The following is a 19,527-nucleotide window of genomic DNA, read 5'->3' on the forward strand; positions in this document are numbered from 1 at the left end:
CTAAATCAGTATGAAAACATGTCATCTAAAAAAGTGATCTTTTGTTTAAATCCTCCCATTATTACTTGAATTTCTGACCAAATAAACAGCATGAGTTTCAATAGCAATGACAAAATAAAAATCAGTGATAAAGGGCATGTCTGTCTTGCTCCATATTCTAAAATAAATTAAAATTTGTACTATTTACACAAACTAAAGCTACAGACAGGAGTTTCAAATTTAAGATTTGATTAATATGGTGTAATCTCCAGTTTGTTGCCATGGGGATCTTGTCAACTCTCATAAAGGTTTGGACATGACAATAGTACTTAGAACACCATTTTAGCACCATTTTCATGCACTAACTTGTATCACATTGTGATTAGTGATTCCTAAAGACATAGGCAATTATACTGGCATTAGGAAAATTTCCTTTTGTTGTCTAAATATTTATACATGCAGCACATTTCAATTTTTGGCTTTAATACGATTCCTAAAAACTATGTAAATTTGTCTTTCATTTTTCTCTCCTGAGATACAAGCTAATCCATCAGCATTTGAAATTTTTAAAGGATCTGAATACTTTAGCAAATTACCTTGGAATATTTTTCTAAAATGTCATGTCCAATTTGAAGCCATACAGTTTTTGTCCACAAGCAAAATGTTTCCAGCGTGAGTATCTTAAGTTACAGTCTAAATGTAATACTTCTGATCAGATTGCATTTGATTAGAATTCAATACTGCATAAAAAGCACCTTAGGACCATTTTTAATTCAAACTTAAAATAAAAAGAAAGATGGCATAAAGTTCACCAATACAACAATTTAACAAGACTATTAACGCATACTTTCGTAGGTGTTTGCACATTTTGCTAAATCTTTAATATTGTAATACCAATAAATTCTACAGTATGCTACATTAGCCCCTTTCTGACTGTCTGAAGTTAAAGCAGAAATCATACCAGTATGCAAACTATTAAAATTAAAAAAAAAAAAAACCTTGGCTCAAGCCATACTGCTGGAACTTTTTTTTTTTTTTTTTTAAAGAATGCATGAATAGATTTCAAATTATGTTATCTGTTTCTATAACAAAATTGAACATGTTTGTTATGGCACAGCAACTGGTACACAAACACTGACTAAGCCTAGCTCTGTGTGATTTTTGAGATGAACCTTTATGGCTACTGTACAGCTTGTGGTAAAGCGAGGTCCACGGCTGATTGGCATCTTTTAAATAAATAATTCCTGCAATTGTGTCTTTGTGTGGGGGCGTGGTAGCGTGGTGCAGGATCGCCCGTGACCCTAATTGGCACTGGGAGGTGCTGATTGCCACAGCTATGGGGGGAGAAAAAAAAGGGAAAAAAAAAGAGATGAATAGGGCAGAGGTTAAAGGATGGGAGAAGAAGCAGGCAAGAAAGAGAAAGAGAAAGAAAGCAAACTGCTGTAAAGCACTAAGGAGGAGAGAGTGGCCATCGCTCAGGAGGGGGCTGTGGATCATTCCTGTTGAGTGTCTTAGGAGCAGTAGCGACCATTACATTCTGGAGGTGCTTTCGTCAGGTGGAGCCAGGAAATAGAGACAGCAGTGGTAGGAGCAGTGAGCACCCGCACCAGGTAGAGCCAGGTTTGGCAGTGGTTCGGGAGGAGCAGGACTCGGTGGTTGTTCGCAAATGCAGTGAGTTTGGCAACGGGACATGGGTCGGATGAAATGGGTGTCTGCACCTGTTGGTCGACGTTTCTCTGGGCTGCCAGATCCAAACAGGATAAGCCAGAGAGGAGTCAGTTTTAAGGGAAGGCACAAGGGCTTGTGGTTTTAAATGAGTTTTCTGCCTATGTCTTAACCTCATTTTTAATGGATTTTGTATTTTTTGAATTTTAACCTCCACAGGCATTTTTTTAAATTGGATTATTTATTTATTTAGAACTTTGCACTGCACTTTGGGATACTGTTTTGTTTATTTTGTTTTTAATAAAAGCATTGAACACAGTTTCACCATTCCTCTGTTTAGTGTGTTTTGTCCTCATCTGCTCAGCTCATCCCAGCCATGAGTATAGATAGTGCTCAGGCTCAAGAGGCTAACAAAATGGAAGAGGAAGCATGGAGATGACCCGCATCATCACACAGCTATACCAGAAAACCAGAGAAGTTCCATTTATGAGAATGTACCAGTATTGGGTTTTAATATGCAAAGTACGTAAATGCAGTGCTTCTAAAATGTCATACAACTAATAAAAAAAAACAAAAAAACACCCAAAACGTGCTCATGCGACATCAAAAATATTTTCCTCCACTTGCTTTTATTTGAACAAGATTGGATTTTAAAGTCCTCTACCCAGGAAACATTCTTCCAAACTTAATAAGTACTCCTATGTTCTTTTGTGAGAGTAAATTTGTTCTCTAGGCTACTCCCTCATGAAGTCAATTCTATTTGCCTAGCATTGTACTGCTGAAATAAGAAAATGGATATTAACTACATACAAATTTCTGTCCTGGGTTTGTTTTGAATACCTTATTTAAGTTTTTGATTAAGTTTAATTATCCTCTTCCCACTGACAGTGTGTGCCATGAAACATCAATCTAACCTATACCACATCAATTTGTAGAAAAAACATCTTATACCTTTTCTGAATTCTGCACTCCCATATAACTGAAATAGTCTAATGGTAACCCTTCTCTGAATTCCACATCCTCTTCCACAGCTATTTGCAGGGCAGCTGGAAGAAGCTGAAAGAAAAGTGATTTCAAAATTTCACTAATTATTTAGTAATTTGTACTATGCTCAGATTTCTTAATTTATAGTCCACTGAAACTAAGAACAAGGTTAAGATAACCCTTTTTTACAGCATCACTTTTACTACTGAGGCTGAAATTATAAATCAAAATATGCTTGCCTTTTCAAGCAGACTTCCCCAACTGTTTTTCTGATATGATGAAATGGTAATATGCAGTGAGTGTGCATCCGGCAAGCAGTCTCCTTGATGTATAAATCCACGAGGGAAATAGAGTAAATCTCCAGCTTCAACAACGACTTCCAAAATTGGCTGTCCTATTTCCGCTTGGCTGAAGTTAGCTATTAAAGAACACAAATAAATATAAACAAAATCTTACATTAGAGTAACTACTCTAATACATCCATACTATATAACAGTACATCCAAACTAATTACTATATATATATATATTATATATACACACAAAATATAAAAAAACTTTTTATCTTTAGCACGTAAGCACACTGCATGCGACGCATCGTGGAAATTGTCCTGCTTTAACACTTTCAGGTTAAAAGAAACACAAAGCCCTCCTCATCAAGCAGGTTCAGGGGCAGGCTCAGACACAGTCTGAAGAAAACAGGACAGGAAAGATAGCCAAAGCGTTAAGTGGAGGTTGTGTTAAACATTCTAAGCATCATGTGACAAGCATGTTACACAGTAAGCGTGCCGCTAATTCCACAAAGGGGTTCTTTAGAAGCGTGTTTGATTCTCAAAGAAATACTGTTTAAGAAGATGTTTAACAGAGTTCCCATACACAGTGTCTTACAAATATACAGATACTTCATCAATTCTCTTATTATTGAATAACAAATTGGAACAACAATTTGTACACTGAATATAATTTTCTGTCATATTTTTATGACAAACCACTGAAACTCAAACATAGTTTCTTCAGAGAAAAACTGTTTTAAGTTAGAACAAAAAGAAAAAGGAAAAAACAAAACACCACTGTTTTACACTGTTTACTGCACCTGAACTTATTTCTGGGTGCAAAACAAAGAAAAAGAATAAAAAGAAATATAAGGGCTTCAATTTCTGCTGTTATTTACAACACAGTGTATAATACTTACGACTTGAAAATTGAGGCAGGAATTCATCCGCCATCCTGTAAACAAAACATTCAAACATTTAAGTTTATTTTTTCAGGCAATGAATACATCCATACATTTCCTAACAGACTTATCCATTTCAGAATCATGGGGAACTGACGCATATCCTAGCAGCATTATGCATAAAGCAGAAACAAAACTTGGATGGAGTGGAGGAGTAGTTCTTGGCAGGAAAGAACATGAAAATTTTGACAAGCAAGAGGAGACAATTCAGTCCATCAAGCTTGTTAGATTAGTGAAACAAATTTCACACAAGTAGTACCCAGGTACTGGATTCCAATTTGCTAGTCACTTACTACTCTCAGGTTAAGAAATGGAATCCCAGGAGGATTAATAAACTTGCATGTCTCTCTGAATAAAAATTTTTAATCCTTGCATCATTTGCCAAGATTTTTAGTCATCTTTGATTAAAACAAATATTATTACTTGAAAAACTCTGTTCAAAGTGAGAATGCATACTTTTATTATAAGAAGGAAGAAGTCCTGCAGGTAAGAAGTTTTTTGTTTTATTAAACAGGTAAATTGTTAGGATGGAAACACACATGAACAGATAGACTGAATGTCATGTTAAATTTAAGGCTGGGTGATATGGTCTTAAATTGCCAAAATTCTATCTTTATATATAATGCGCTACCATGGCTGTTCGTTTGTCTGTCCAGGATTTTAAATCACCTGCAGCTCGCAAACCGTTTGACCTACTGACCTTAAATTTGGTACACATATACTACGTGATGTCTACTATCTGCTTTTGGGGTGATAATTGACCTCCAAGGTTATTCCTCTTTTTTATTTTTCATTTTATTGTAGAATCTCAGCAGCAGCCAACAGGGTGGCCATGCAGCGCATGCGTATGGGTGCTGTTCTCATCCCTACCACATTCAGCGTCCTTTACCCTACCTCTTCATATCTTAAATCATTCTTGAGGCAGACTGAAGACTTAAGTGCCAGCTTAAGTGAAAAATTAAAGAAAACGTACTAAGTAATTGCAACACAAACACTGACTTAATCAGTTTTAACGCGAAAGATGCTGACGAAAGAAGAGAAGAAGTGAGCAGCTAGGGTGGAGAAAATAAGCAGCAAGTGCATCAACCTCTGAGCAAATGAATGCTAAACGTACAGAGAAAGAGGACGAAAACTATGAATGCTTAAGTCAAGTGTATTCCGTGCAGTGCGCTGTTACTGGTATTTAATATTTCTCGAAATGATCACTTTAAAAACTAGATAGATACTTTATTGATCCCAAGGGGAAATTCACAAAAAACGGAGCTGCTGAAAAGGCTGCCACTCTCGGCGGCACCTGAGTCATATGTGGTATTTACCAGCCTATTAAGTAATATCTTGCCAGCCATGCAACTTTTTTTTTTTTTTGCATCCAGTGTTAACACCTTCTTGAATCACTCTCTATAGTACAGCTAGGTATTTTACAATGCCTGCACCAGGAATACAGTAAATCTGAGAAGGGTGATAACAGAGCGGTTATCAGCAGAACTGTACTTTCAATCCTGAAAATCATTGTAATATTGCAGATTTTTATTTCATTAATTGCCACTGCATTCTCTTATTACAAAATTGTAATAATGTTGCTTATTTGACTTCTTCCAATTTACAATAACCTTAACACACCCTAACAGACACAAAAATCACCAGGACAAATTATTTATTTATGAATGCTAAATGAAAGTCCTATATGTGGAATAGATTTCACTGTAATATTAAGTATATGAAAGTCAAAAGTGATGAATATTGTGTAATTTGCTTTTGCATATTGATTTTTCTTAAATATCAAAATATCAAAAATCTGATATACTGCCCAGCTCTAGAGATTTTTCATTCTGGCTTGAGAAGCTGAAGCTTGGTATCCAGGAATCTACTATAGTGGGTCAAGAACACAAAAATATCACAACTGCCTTAGGTAAACGCACCGAGCCTAACACAAATTAGCCAATCAAATAGAGATGGATATCAATAAACACAGGAAACAATCTGCTCAAAGTTCACACAAATAAACACAAATGCTGGTTAATTTGGCAGGGTTACCTACAGGTGCTGGTCATAAAATTAGAATATCATGACAAAGTTGATTTATTTCAGTAATTCCATTCAAAAAGTGAAACTTGTATATTAGATTAATTCATTACACACAGACTGATGTATTTCAAATGTTTATTTCTTTTAATGTTGATGATTATAACTGACAACTAATGAAAGTCCCAAATTCAGTATCTCGGAAAATTAGAATATCAATTAAGACCAATGCAAAAAAAAGGATTTTTAGAAATGTTGGCCAACTGAAAGGTATGAACATGAAAAGTATGATTGTGTACTCAATATTTAGTTGGGGCTCCTTTGGCCTGGATTACTGCAGAAATGCGGCGTGGCATGGAGTTGATCAGTCTGTGGAACTGCTCAGGTGTTATGAGAGTCCATGTTGCTCTGATAGTGGCCTTCAGCTCTTCTGAATTGTTGGGTCTGGCGTATTGCATCTTCCCCTTCACAATACCCCATAGCTTTTCTATGGGGTTAATGTCAGGCGAGTTTGCTGGCCAATCAAGAACAGGGATACCATGGTCCTTAAACCAGGTACTGGTAGCTTTGGCACTGTGTGCAGGTGCTAGGTGCTGTTGGAAAATGAAATCTGCATCTCCATAAAGTTCGTCAGCAGCAGGAAGCATGAAGTGCTCTAAAACTTCCTGGTAGATGGCTGCGTTGACCTTGGCCTCAGAAAACACAATGGACCAACACCAGCAGATGACATGGCACCCCAAACCATCACTGACTGTGGAAACTTTACACTGGACCTCACGCAACATGGATTCTGTGCCTCTCCTCTCTTCCTCCAGACTCTGGGACCTTGATTTCCAAAGGAAATGCAAAATTTACTTTCATCAAAGAACATACCTTGGACCACTCAGCAGCAGTCCAGTCCTTTTTGTCTTTAGCCCAGGCGAGACGCTTCTGACGCCATCTCTTGTTCAAGAGTGGCTTGACACAAGGAATGCGACAGCTGAAACCCATGTCTTGCATACATCTGTGCGTGGTGGTTCTTGAAGCACTGACTCCAGCTGCAGTCCACTCTTTGTGAATCTCCCCCCACATTTTTGATTGGGTTTTGTTTCACAATCCTCTCCAGGGTGCGGTTATCCCTATTGCTTGTACACTTTTTTCTAGCACATCTTGTTCTTCCCTTCGCCTCTCTATTAATGTGCTTGGACACAGAGCTCTGTGAACAGCCAGCCTCTTTAGCAATGACCTTTTGTGTCTTGCCTTCCTTGTGCAAGGTGTCAATGGTCGTCTTTTGAACAACTGTCAAGTCAGCAGTCTTCCCATGATTGTGTAGCCTACGTAAATAGACTGAGAGACCATTTAAAGGCTTTTGCAGGTGTTTTGAGTTAATTAGCTGATTAGAGTGTGGCACCAGGTGTTATTTAACTTTTAGGAACAGTAGGAAAAAAGGTGGTAGTCTACACTTTTTAATCCTTGCTGCTTCACTTTGAGATCTGCTATTTTTCAATTTCTCATCCATAGAATTTATCTTAGATCACAAGGGTACTTCTGAGACAAGTACAGTACATCAAGCAGAAATGTATTTTTCTGGGAACTAGTAAAAAGATAAAATAGACCTGACTGCTGTACATCATCTAATATACTTTTTTAAAAAAGGCAACTGTGACGCGAGCAGTTGTGAAAAAATTTCTGAAGCTTCCATTTTCCTGAAACTGCATAAATACTATTCATCTGAGATGTCAATTATAAGGGAGTAACTGCAACAGAATAAATCCCAGTAAATTCTTGAAATAGGTTAGGTACCAGTTTCATAGGTTTTATTGTAGATGTTTTAATCCTCTCCATCTTTGAAGAAGAAGAAGAAGAAAAAGTCTTTCTTACAGCAGTCACTGCACCTTCAGGGTATATACCTTGAATAAGGTACAGTATATGATTATCATCTCCATTAGTTTTTCTATTTTAGGGTTGTACATTTTCTGTGGGATCTCTGACTACAGCTAAAAACACAGCTTTGCACTGTACCCTAAGCCCAAAAAGGATTACAAGGACAAAGACTTTTCACCAAACAATGTAAGTTGGCCAGCTTTTCAATATTCTAAAGCAGGGGTGTCAAACTCAAATAATGAGTGGGCCAAAATTTAAAACTGAACAAAGCCGCGGGCCAAGGTTGAAAAAAATTACCTTTTAATAGGCACCCAAACAAGTTTTGCGTTGAAAATTGAACAAGCAAGGCTTATATAACTTTATAATGACATGCAAACCCGAGTTTCATGTTTAAATATAAAAATTGAATGCCTCTTTTCTATTTGCAGCCTTCTGAGGTAAATATCAAAATAAACTTTTTTCCACAGGCTAATAAATACATTTGAAAACAAAATAACAATAATGAATGAATCAAACATTCAAGCCTTGAAGTAGCAAGAGAAGAGTGCATGAATAAAATGTTTTTGCTCAGTTTGCTACACTGATTTGCTTTAACACTGAATATGGAACAAGCCATGCTTATAGCTTAACTTAACTTAATAGTGCAAAATCAACTGTCAAAGAACAAACGAAGAAACATCAATGGCATATTAAATAACATTTAAATAAAAAATGAACGCCTCTTTTCAATTTGCTAAATATCAACATTAACTTTTTCCACTGGCTAATACATAAATCAATCATTCAGGCCTTTTTACTGTTCAGTTTGCGACACACTGATCTAACATGGTGTGTTCAAGCCAGACACCTGGCATCTTTTCTTGGATGCTAGTTCATCAGTGTCGGGGCTCAGGCTTTGAGCTGAGGCAACCTTCATTATCGAACGAAGGTGTTCATCAGTGAGACGTGCCCTGTGAGATGTTTTCGTCATCTTCATTGAGGAGAAAAGTTGCTCACATAGGTAAGTGCTGCCGAACATGGAGAGCAATTGAGCAGCTTGGGTGCGGAGCTGAGGCATTGTGTCAGGGATGTGTTGTGGAAACTGTGCGGCGCCAACAGCATCATACTTTGACTTCAGCGTGTCATCACACTGGAGTTCAATCAGCTCCATTTGAATGTTAGTTGGTGCTTTTTCCACATCGACTGCGAAGGGATTACTAAGCAGTTCAAATCTCCATTTCTGACCATCAAAGTCGCCAAATCGTCGGTTAAACTCAGCGCCGAGTACACTGAGTTTTTCAGCAAACTGTGCGCACACGGCGGTAGAGATCTGCGTATTTATGGTTTGGCAACAGGGGAAATGGCCAAGGTTTCCTTGCAGCAGCTGATTCTCCCACAGGCAGAGTTTAGCTTTAAAAGCTTTCACTGACGAGTACATCTCGGTGATGATGCGGCCCCGCCCCTGTAGCTGCAGGTTCAGCGCATCAAGATGGCTTGCGATGTCAGACAGAAAGGCCAGCTCACACATAAACTTTTGCTCCTGGAGTTCTGCTGTGTCCTTCCCTTTGCTTTGCAGAAACTGACATATTTCTTCACGCAGCTCGAAAAATCTGTTCAGTACTTTTCCGCGGCTTAACCATCTCACCTCTGTGTGATACGGCACGTCTGTGTGTTCCGAACCAAACTCTTCCAGAAAAGACTTAAACTCGCGGTGATTCAGACCTTTGGCTCTTATAAAGTTAACAACTTGTGTTACTGTGGTCATAACATGTTCCATCTTTAGGGCTTTAGTACACAGTGACTCTTGATGTATAATGCAGTGATAAACCGATAGCTCACCTGCACAGTTCTCTTCCCGCATCTTTTCACGCATCCTGCCCACCAGACCATTCTTTTTACCACTCATCGCTGGCGCACCATCAGTGGTTAATCCCACGAGTTTATCCCACGGCAGGTTTATTTCAGTTACACATTTGCAAACCTCCTCAAAAATGTCCGTCCCTGTGGTTGTGCCATGCATGGATTTAAATCCCAAAAGCTCCTCCGTAACACACATTTTTGAGTCGACACCGCGGATGAAGACTGACAGCTGCGCAGTATCAGACGCGTCAGTGCTCTCGTCCACAGCGAGGGAAAAAGAAACAAAATCTTTCCCCTTTTCCATCAGCTGGTCATGCAGATTGGTGGCAAGATCACATATGCGCTCCGCTATTGTGTTCCTGCTCAGGCTTACGTTTGAAAAGGCCTGTTTTTTCTCTGGGCACACTTGGTCACAAACTTTCAGCATTATCTTTTTAATAAATTCTCCCTCATTAAAGGATCGGGTTGATTTGGCGATTTCTTCTGCCACGATATAACTCGCCTTTACAGCAGCCTCGTTTTGTGCTGTGGCTTTTTTGAACATATTTTGTTGTGAAACCAACCCTCTCTTCATCTCCTCTACTTTCTGGCTCCTTTGAGTCGTGTCCAGGTCCTTGTACATGTCCTGATGTTTCGTTTCATAGTGTCGCCTAAGGTTGTACTCCTTAGGTACCGACACGTTGGCTCCACAAACGAGACAAACAGGTCTGTCTTTCAGATACGTAAACATATATTCTGTCTCCCACCTGTCCCGAAAAGTTCTGTTTTCTCCCTTCCTTTTCGTCATTTTTGGTAGGGGTAAAACAGTGACACCTAGAGTTGTAGTATTGGGCCGCAGCACGTCTGGAAAGAACGCTGCTTGCTAGAAATCTACTGACACAAAGCTGGCGCGCCAAAACAACCGCAGAGCATTATGGGATTTGTAGTATTCGCAGTGAATGCGGTGTTACAGCAACACCGCCGCTGTATAATACCGGTGGGCCAGCTCTAATGTTAATTTGATATTGCCCCACGGGCCAAATGAAATTACACGGCGGGCCAAATTTGGCCCGCGGGCCAGAGTTTGACACCTGTGTTCTAAAGCAACCTTTCAGCATTTTGTTTTATTTTTGATATAGGAAAATGTAGTTCATGTCCTACAAATGTCTAGGGATCTTCTTCGGGACTTTACTGTGAGGTCAGAGAGTTGACAGACACACTTGTTGATGACTCCTCCCTTTCTGTCCTTAGAATGGAAGAATGTCAGGAAGACCTATGACATCACTTCCTCCTTAGACTCTGAAACCCTTTTCTACCTCGAGTAATATATAATGTGGCAAAGGACCAGAGGTTGAAGTTCATTTTTTAACCCAAAGAAAACAAAGCCCATACTTTAGAAGAGGTCTTTCAGTCTCTTTAAGAGAACTTATGACTAGGCCAAGATTGTCCTGTATACTTTTGTTTTTTCCTTATTATTTTTTTTTCACACTTTTGATCTCTGACATTAAATACTGTTTACCTCAGTCTCTAACCCTTCATCTTGTCTCCATTGGCTTTCTTACACTTGGAAGATCTTTTGAGACAAGTTACTATTTCACAATGTATTTAACACTTCATGCTTTTGACAGTGGGTTTGTAGTTTGCAGCATACACATTTACCCCTTGTTTATACTAATGAATGTTATTATACAATGTTATAATGCATTACCTGCGGTGGGTTGGCATCCTGCCCGGGATTGTTTCCTGCCTTGTGCCCTGTGTTGGCTGGGATTGGCTCCAGCAGACCCCTGTGACCCTGTGTTCGGATTCAGCGGGTTGGAGAATGGATGGATGGATAATGCATTATGGCAAGTTTATAGCATTATCACATTGACGTGACATCACATTACTTTGAATTCTCTGCTCAAATCCATTATTCATAAGATAAACATCTGCTGCACTATTTGCAGTATAATCATATGTAGTAATAATAGAATATTGTAAAAAAGCATTTTGGAAAAAAAACTGATCTAGCTTAGAAAAATGTTAAGACATACTTTTTTTTTTTTAAAAACACTGTATTGTACTAGTGTAATAAACTAGCCTTAGCTGTAAGTGATAGCAGGAATTTTTTTTTCCACAATGAAATGTAAAATGGCACTCTCAACAGACACTTAAGTTTGCTACCAGCAAATACGATTAAGAAGTTTTTCAGATGTTAAATGCATGTGCCAGGTAAGAGATTTTTGAATTCTGACAGCAGCATAAAGATCTTAGCGATACTGTGTGCAATTCAACACAAAATCAATGCTCCAAGATTCACATTTAAAGAGCAATTAGTTATGCCAGAAGTCTATAACCTTAATATTTCATGAATGTTCATATTTGCGCTTGTGAATGCAGTGCATTCTATGCAAGCAGTTTTCACAGATAAGACTGCTCAAGGGATTTAGAAATTGGTCTGAAATATTTATAGGCTTATTATAAGAAAATAAATGCAAATTTTACTTTCAAAGTATACTTCAAAACGGCGGAATTGTCAAATGAATGATTGAGAAATACTGAAATGTAAAATTCAAACAAGGGAAAAAAAGTTGACTGTGAATGAACATAAAATAAACAAATATCTAGTATTTTAGCACATACAATGCATCCGGAAAGTATTCACAGCGCATCACTTTTACACATTTTGTTATGTTACAGCCTTATTCCAAAATGGATTCAATTCATTTTTTTTCCTCAGAATTCTACACACAACACCCCATAATGACAACGTGAAAAAAGTTTACTTGAGGTTTTTGCAAATTTATTAAAAATAAAAAAACTGAGAAATCACATGTTCTTAAGTATTCACAGCCTTTGCTCAATACTTTGTCAATGCACCTTTGGCAGCAATTACAGCCTCAAGTCTTTTTCAATATGATGCCACAAGCTTGGCACACCTATCCTTGGCCAGTTTTGCCCATTCCTCTTTGCAGCACCTCTCAAGCTCCATCAGGTTGGATGGGAAGCATCGGTGCACAGCCATTTTAAGATCTCTCCAGAGATGTTCAATTGGATTCAAGTCTGGGCATTGGCTGGGCCACTCAAGGACATTCACAGAGTTGTCCTGAACCCACTCCTTTGATATCTTGGCTGTGTGCTTAGGGTCATTGTCCTGCTTAAAGATGAACCGTCTCCCCAGTCTGAGGTCAAGAGTGCTCTGGAGCAGGTTTTCATCCAGGATGTCTCTGTACATTGCTGCAGTCATCTTTCCCTTTATCCTGACTAGTCTCCCAGTTCCTGCGACTGAAAAACATCCCCACAGCATGATGCTGCCACCACCATGCTTCATTGTAGGGATGGTATTGGCCTGGTGATGAGCGGTGCCTGGTTTCCTCCAAACATGACGCCTGGCATTCACACCAAAGAGTTCAATCTTTGTCTCATCAGACCAGAGAATTTTCTTTCTCATGGTCTGAGAGTCCTTCAGGTGCCTTTTGGCAAACTCCAGGCGGGCTGCCATGTGCCTTTTACTAAGGAGTGGCTTCCGTCTGGCTACTCTAACATACAAGCCTGATTGGTGGATTGCTGCAGATATGGTTGTCCTTCTGGAAGGTTCTCCTCTCTCCACAGAGGACCTCTGGAGCTCTGACAGAGTGACCATCGGAATCTTGGTCACCTCCCTGACTAAGGCCCTTCCCCCCCAATCGTTCTGTTTAGATGGCCGGTCAGCTCTAGGAAGAGTCCTGGTGGTTTCGAACTTCTTTCACTTACGGATGATGGAGGCCACTGTGCTCACTGTGACCTTCAAAGCAGCAGAAATTTTTCTGTAACCTTCCCCAGATTTGTGCCTCGAGACAATCCTGTATCGGAGGTCTACGGACAATTCCTTTGACTTCATGCTTGGTTTGTGCTCTGACATGAACTGTCAACTGTGGGACCTTATATAGACAGGTGTGTGCCTTTCCAAATCATGTCCAATCGACTGAATTTACCACAGGTGGACTCCAATTAAGCTGCAGAAACATCTCAAGGATGATCAAAAATTTTTTTATTTTTAATAAATTTGCAAAACCTCAAGTAAACTTTTTTCACGTTGTCATTATGGGGTGTTGTGTGTAGAATTCTGAGGAAAAAAATGAATCCATTTTGGAATAAGGCTGTAACATAACAAAATGTGGAAAAAGTGATGCGCTGTGAATACTTTCCGGATGCACTGTATATTCCTCTACAGTCTAGTACCAATTACTTGAAAATTGCCTAAGCTCCATAAACACAATAATGTAACAGAGGTAACAGTATTTTTAGTAAATACAGACTCAACTAAGAAAGACTGGCAACTGTGGATTTAGATACTCTTCAGCTCCTTTCCCATCCAGATTACTAGAGACTAAAGGCTGACAAATTCTTCAAATTCATTACAAATTAATTTTTGCACAAAAAAGTGACAGGGAATGTAACATTAACACTGTATTCTACGTCATGCACTGTCACATTATACTTTTGTGTCCCGAAACCATCCCAACCAAATAATTTCTACTACTTTGTCTGCATGGCTACTAGAGTAGCTGCTCCCTTCCCCATAACAACTCAAAGACGAGAGGTGAAGAAATGGTAGTTTGCTAACAGCCTACATAACCAATAATTTCATTATGACCAACAATGTCTTTGTAAATTATTTTGATTATACACGTAAATGATCCTAAAAAATGTGAAAATCCAATCACCACATAATAAATGAACCATTTTTATCCTGTTAGTAGCCATGTTACCGGTCAGGTAATGTCTCTTGCCCTATGTGTACCTTCAGTGCCTGTACTCTGTATCTGAACCTTTGTTGACCGGTGCTCTGTCCATCGAGCACATTCCCCTAAAGCCTGCTCGTTAGACTTTCTCATTTTGAGGTGCCGTGCTTACCATCTGCCCATTTTTATGATTCTGAAGGTGACTCCAAGCACAGCTCCTACTCCTTTACCACTCCTTGTGTGTCTCACACTAGCACTCCCTCTTTCGATAGTGTCACCAAAGCCAAACTGACTTATCTAATTGCTAGTAGGGACTGGCACATAGACCTTAGCATTTTTTTTTACAGTAGATTAGGCATGAGAATTTGCATAGTTTTGATATGTGTTGGTGTGGTGTTGTGGGTCCACAGCTCTCTCAGCAAAGGCCAGTTTTTAAAATAATCACTGCGCTTGCGGCTTAGCAAGGGGGCGTGGTTGTTGTGGCTAAAGCGGGTCTCGGGATGATCTGCGGTGTGGCCGTTTCTCACCTAAGTGCACAGGTGAGAGACTGCCCACATCCGTGATTGTTCCTGGGGATGCTAATGTGCTGCAGCTGCTATGCCCTTTCAACATAAATAGAAGCGAGAGCTGGCTAGACGGGAGGGAGAAAAGAAAATGAGGAAAGGAAAGAAAGAAGGAGGTTGCTGAAGTGCACGGAGCAGGAGAAAGCCAGAGAGAGAGAGAGAGAGAGCGAAGGCAAACGAGCGAGAGCATGCTCGAGTGCAGCTGGACTGTTGGCCCTAGCAAGGTGTGTAGCTATACTCCCGCTGAGCATTTGGAGAAGAGCGGGAGTGACTAGTGAGGAAGGTGACCCACCGTGGAAGACAGCGGGAGTCGGGTCACTTAAGCTTATAATTTCCAGCGTGGGAGTCCTAGCAGTTGGAGCGAAACTAGGTCCCGGTCTGGGATGAGAGCGAAACCGAAGCTTGGATCGGGAGGCCTCCAGACCTGAGTGATTGAGAGAAAGGTCAGCTGCTGAGAGAGCGTCTCGCCTGCTGCTGGGCCCAAACGGGAGAAGCAGGCGAGACGCTAATGTAAAAGAAGCACTGGGCTCATAATTGTTTTAAAGGACTGCTTCCAGCGGTGTTTTAACCTCGGCTTTTAAAGGATTGTTGTTTCAATTTTTTTTAAACCTCCACATTTCTTTTATGGATTTATTTATTGAACTTTGGGAACCACTGCACTTATTTATTTATGGACACTTTGTTTTGATTATTTTTAAATAAAAGCACTTTGTGCTTTTTACATCATCCCCTCGCTATGTTGTTACCTCACTGTCTAGCTCATCGGTAACATTACTGACGGTGTTGGGTTCAAGGGCTCCCGAATAGCAGATGGGAGCATGGAGCAGAACCCGCATCGTCACACTTGGCTTAGAATAGCTTGCCTGCTGCTCAGGTGCAGTTTAATATACCAACACTTTAATTACCTGTAACTGTTCTATTGTTTTAACTGAAAGCTACCCATTTTAATTAATACAAAATAACTCAACAAAACATTAAATCAGTTATTCATGTCCAATTTTCAATATGTGTGGAAGGGTACAATTCTGGTAAAATGTTTACCATAATAAATTTGAATTGTCAGAATGCACAATCTTATTAGAAAAGACTAGATTTGGATCAAAAATTATTAACTTTGTACAGGAAAAATCAAGTTGAAAAAAGTTGGATAGACATATAGACAGAAAAATAACCTTGGCTGGTAGACTCGCCAGTGTTTTTTGCCTTCTAACTGAATGATAAAAGCTTCAATATCATCATAATGTGGAGCAAAGCCTTGTGTCCCAGCAGGAGTAAGGTATCTGAAATATGAAAAGGAAAAATAAATTGATACAGTAGGTATTGTGCAAAATACAAACATTTATGGTGTTTAAAATACCACATTATACTGTAAACATGCATGTATCACCCCCCAAAAAAGAGAATGAGATACAGGAATAGTGAAAGTCAAATCAGCAACACCTCTAAAGGTACATTCATGGGCATGGGCAAGAAGAAATGTCTAGGGACCCATGTAGATTATGTAATGCGAGGATATATAGCACATTAAAACACAAACTATACTTTATTGAGAGCCTCCATACAATACTTTGCTGGTAAACATTTGTTATACAAAATACCTTTTGGGGGAAGGAAAAAAAAATCTGGAAACAAAACTCACATATATAATCTTTGAACACAAAAGCAACATCATAATAGTGACTGCAATATCTAATGTAAACATTCAATGGATATCCAAATACTTCCAAAAACAAACGAGGTACTTTTAATCTCTAGTCTTGTTATGAGCTTAAAATCATGTATGACAGAGATGGGAGAGACCTACAACATGCAGTGTTATAAATCCTAATGGAAATCGATCATATAGCTGGGCTTCGTCAGTCCAGCTATACTGTAGCTATTCTAAAGTTTAAAAGATGCTAAAGGCAAAGAAAATACCTACTGCTCTATCACGCACGGAGAGAATAGGTTAATGTTTTAAAACAGCAGATAATGTTGATAATGTTCCAGATAATCTGGAATAAGCAAAGCCACCTCATGCAGGGACAAACACTATAAAATTTATGCTATTGAAAGACAAAAAAAAAAGCCAGTGAAGAGTGTTACAAGAATTCAACTTGACACCAAGACACATTAAAGATGGACAATTATTAGAAGGAATTTGTAATTTTCAGAGGAGGAATGATCAAAAGTTACATTTAAACAAGACAATGGCCCTGCCAACACTGCAAAGACCACAAAGATGTGAACTGAATTCAAGTCCATCAATCTCATATTTTTGGTGTGGTCAGAGTCCAGATTTAAACCATAAAGGGAATATTCGGTCTTGTATCAATTACATAATAGCTGGTAAACATTTTTCCACTGCTGATCAACTTTTCAAAGTCACCAAAATTGAGTGCAACAATATTGACTCTTCTTTCTATAAAAAACTGACAAGTTTACCCACAAGGCTTCAAAGTTTTAGGGAATCAAAAGGAAAGACTAACCCACATGTAGGGGTGGGCGGTATGACCAAAATTCTATATCACGGTATTTTTCTAAATTATCCCGGTTTCACGGTATTCAACGGTATTTTTTTCCCCATGCATGAGTGGATGTTAACCACATTTTCCACTGCAATTACTGGCTAAGAATAACCTATTCCACTGTCAAGAGTATTGTACATTGTACAAAAAAAACATTTTAATGTACACACAAGTATTACAGTAATCCCTCCTCCATCACGGGGGTTGCGTTCCAGAGCCACCCGCGAAATAGGAAAATCCGCGAAGTAGAAACCATATGTTTATATGGTTATTTTTAGAATGTCATGCTTGGGTCACAGATTTGCGCAGAAACACAGGAGGTTGTAGAGAGACAGGAACGTTATTCAAACACTGCAAACAAACATTTGTCTCTTTTTCAAAAGTTTAAACTGTGCTCCATGACAAGACAGAGATGACAGTTCTGTCTCACAATTAAAAGAATGCAAACATATCTTCCTTTTCAAAGGAGTGCAAAGCAAGCAGTCAAAAAAAAAAATCAATAGGGCTTTTTGGGTTTTAAGTATGCGAAGCACCGCCGGTACAAAGCTGTCGAAGGCGGCAGCTCACACCCCCTCCGTCAGGATCAGAGAGAGAGAGAGAGCCACAGAAAAACAAACAGTCAAAAATCAATACGTGCCCTTTGAGCTTTTAAGTATGCGAAGCTCCGTGCAGCATGTCCTTTCAGGAAGCAGCTGCACACAGCCCCCCTGCTCACACCCCCCTACGTCAGCGCGAGAGAGAGAGAGAAAAGTAAGCAATCTAGCTTCTCAGCCATCTGCCAATAGCGTCCCTTGTATGAAATCAACTGGGCAAACCAACTGAGGAAACATGTACCAGAAATTAAAAGACCCATTGTCCGCAGAAACCCGCGAAGCAGCGAAAAATCCGCGATATATATTTAAATATGCTTACATATAAAATCCGCGATGGAGTGAAGCCGCGAAAGGCGAAGCGCGATATAGCGAGGGATCACTGTAATACAGTTTTGCATTGCCCCATAAAGTGATAGTTTTCAAGGGGGTGGCACTAATGGAGAAGGTATCACATTGCATGACAGATGCAGTCAAAATATAGAACCTTTTTATTGAACAAATTTTGCAAAAACAAACTATAATTTTAACAACATATTTCCAACCATACAAAGAGGCATTTAGACTTAGTACAATATCCAGAAGTGCTTGTCAAAAATTGTACTGCACCGAATATGTCTTAGAAAAGGAATAAATAGTAAATATTTTTTGTAAACCAACTACACTTTCTGTTAATGTTAACAATCTCTGTCCACTGATACGTTAAAGTGACTTTATAAACAACTTTATCATCATTAAACTGCATAATATTTAAACTAATAAATAATAACAATAAAATAAATAATAGTATTATTATGATAGTTGCACTATTACTTCAAGACTTCAAGCCCAGGTGCATTACACAGTATTCACCAAATTAAAATAAAATACAACAAGTGCAACTTGGTGATGACATCTTTACCAAATGAACCATCATTTAGGCAAACTGCATTAATATGGACCTTGCTTCAAGCTAAGCTATACTGGGAAGAAAAAAACAAACTATATGTCGAGAACAAAGTCAACATTTCCACTTTATTCTCGCCGTTTATGTCGAGATTAAAGTCGACATTTCCACTTTATTCTCATAGTTTACTTCATAATTAAAGTAGAATGTCGTAAACTAAACTTCTTCCTAAAATCAATGTTTAATCAATTACTTAATTTACCCCGTCATAAATTAATGCAGCACATTAAATGCTTTGTGTTACGTTCCCCGACCCAGTGGTTAATCACTACGCTTCTTAAACTGACTTCCTCCGCACTAAGAGAAGACAGCGATCACCATACAGAATCCATTCACTTCATGATATTCCTGCTATCTGAAAATTTAGAATGCTAAGATAAATACTTGATGTCATTTTCATGATGAAATGTATTAAAGCAGGTATTACACATGCGTGGTAGTGAGGTGGTAGTGCTGCTCCCTCGCAGTAAGGGGTCCCCAGGTGTATGTTCAGTGTAGAGAACATTATGGCAGGTGTGACGAGGCTCCAAAAAACTGGATGTATGAATAGCTATCGCACAGGTTTAACTTAAATATTGTGTAAATGTTGGGTTTGTGATCTGCTGGTCGGAGACACGAACACAGAATTCAATGCATGTTCTTCTGAGCGGG

General features: G+C 39.0%; 2 protein-coding genes across 3 annotated transcripts in view; both read right to left on the minus strand.

Moving 5' to 3' along the window:
- LOC127527298 (uncharacterized) overlaps nt 1-19,527 on the minus strand; it is a 214,429-nt gene that overhangs the window by 74,744 nt on the left and 120,158 nt on the right. The gene's annotated exons all lie outside the window — the stretch shown is intronic.
- Nucleotides 1-19,527, minus strand: part of riox1 (ribosomal oxygenase 1) — an 81,236-nt gene that overhangs the window by 18,668 nt on the left and 43,041 nt on the right. The window contains exons 7-10 of the mRNA XM_028797258.2: nt 16,006-16,113; nt 3,820-3,854; nt 2,868-3,046; nt 2,596-2,700 (exon numbers count right to left, since the gene is read on the minus strand). Of these exons, the coding sequence (XP_028653091.2) occupies nt 2,596-2,700; nt 2,868-3,046; nt 3,820-3,854; nt 16,006-16,113 (427 nt within the window). The remainder of the gene's footprint in view (nt 1-2,595; nt 2,701-2,867; nt 3,047-3,819; nt 3,855-16,005; nt 16,114-19,527) is intronic.

This window comes from Erpetoichthys calabaricus, chromosome 3, assembly GCF_900747795.2.
Source record: "Erpetoichthys calabaricus chromosome 3, fErpCal1.3, whole genome shotgun sequence".
Lineage (NCBI taxonomy): Eukaryota > Metazoa > Chordata > Cladistia > Polypteriformes > Polypteridae > Erpetoichthys > Erpetoichthys calabaricus.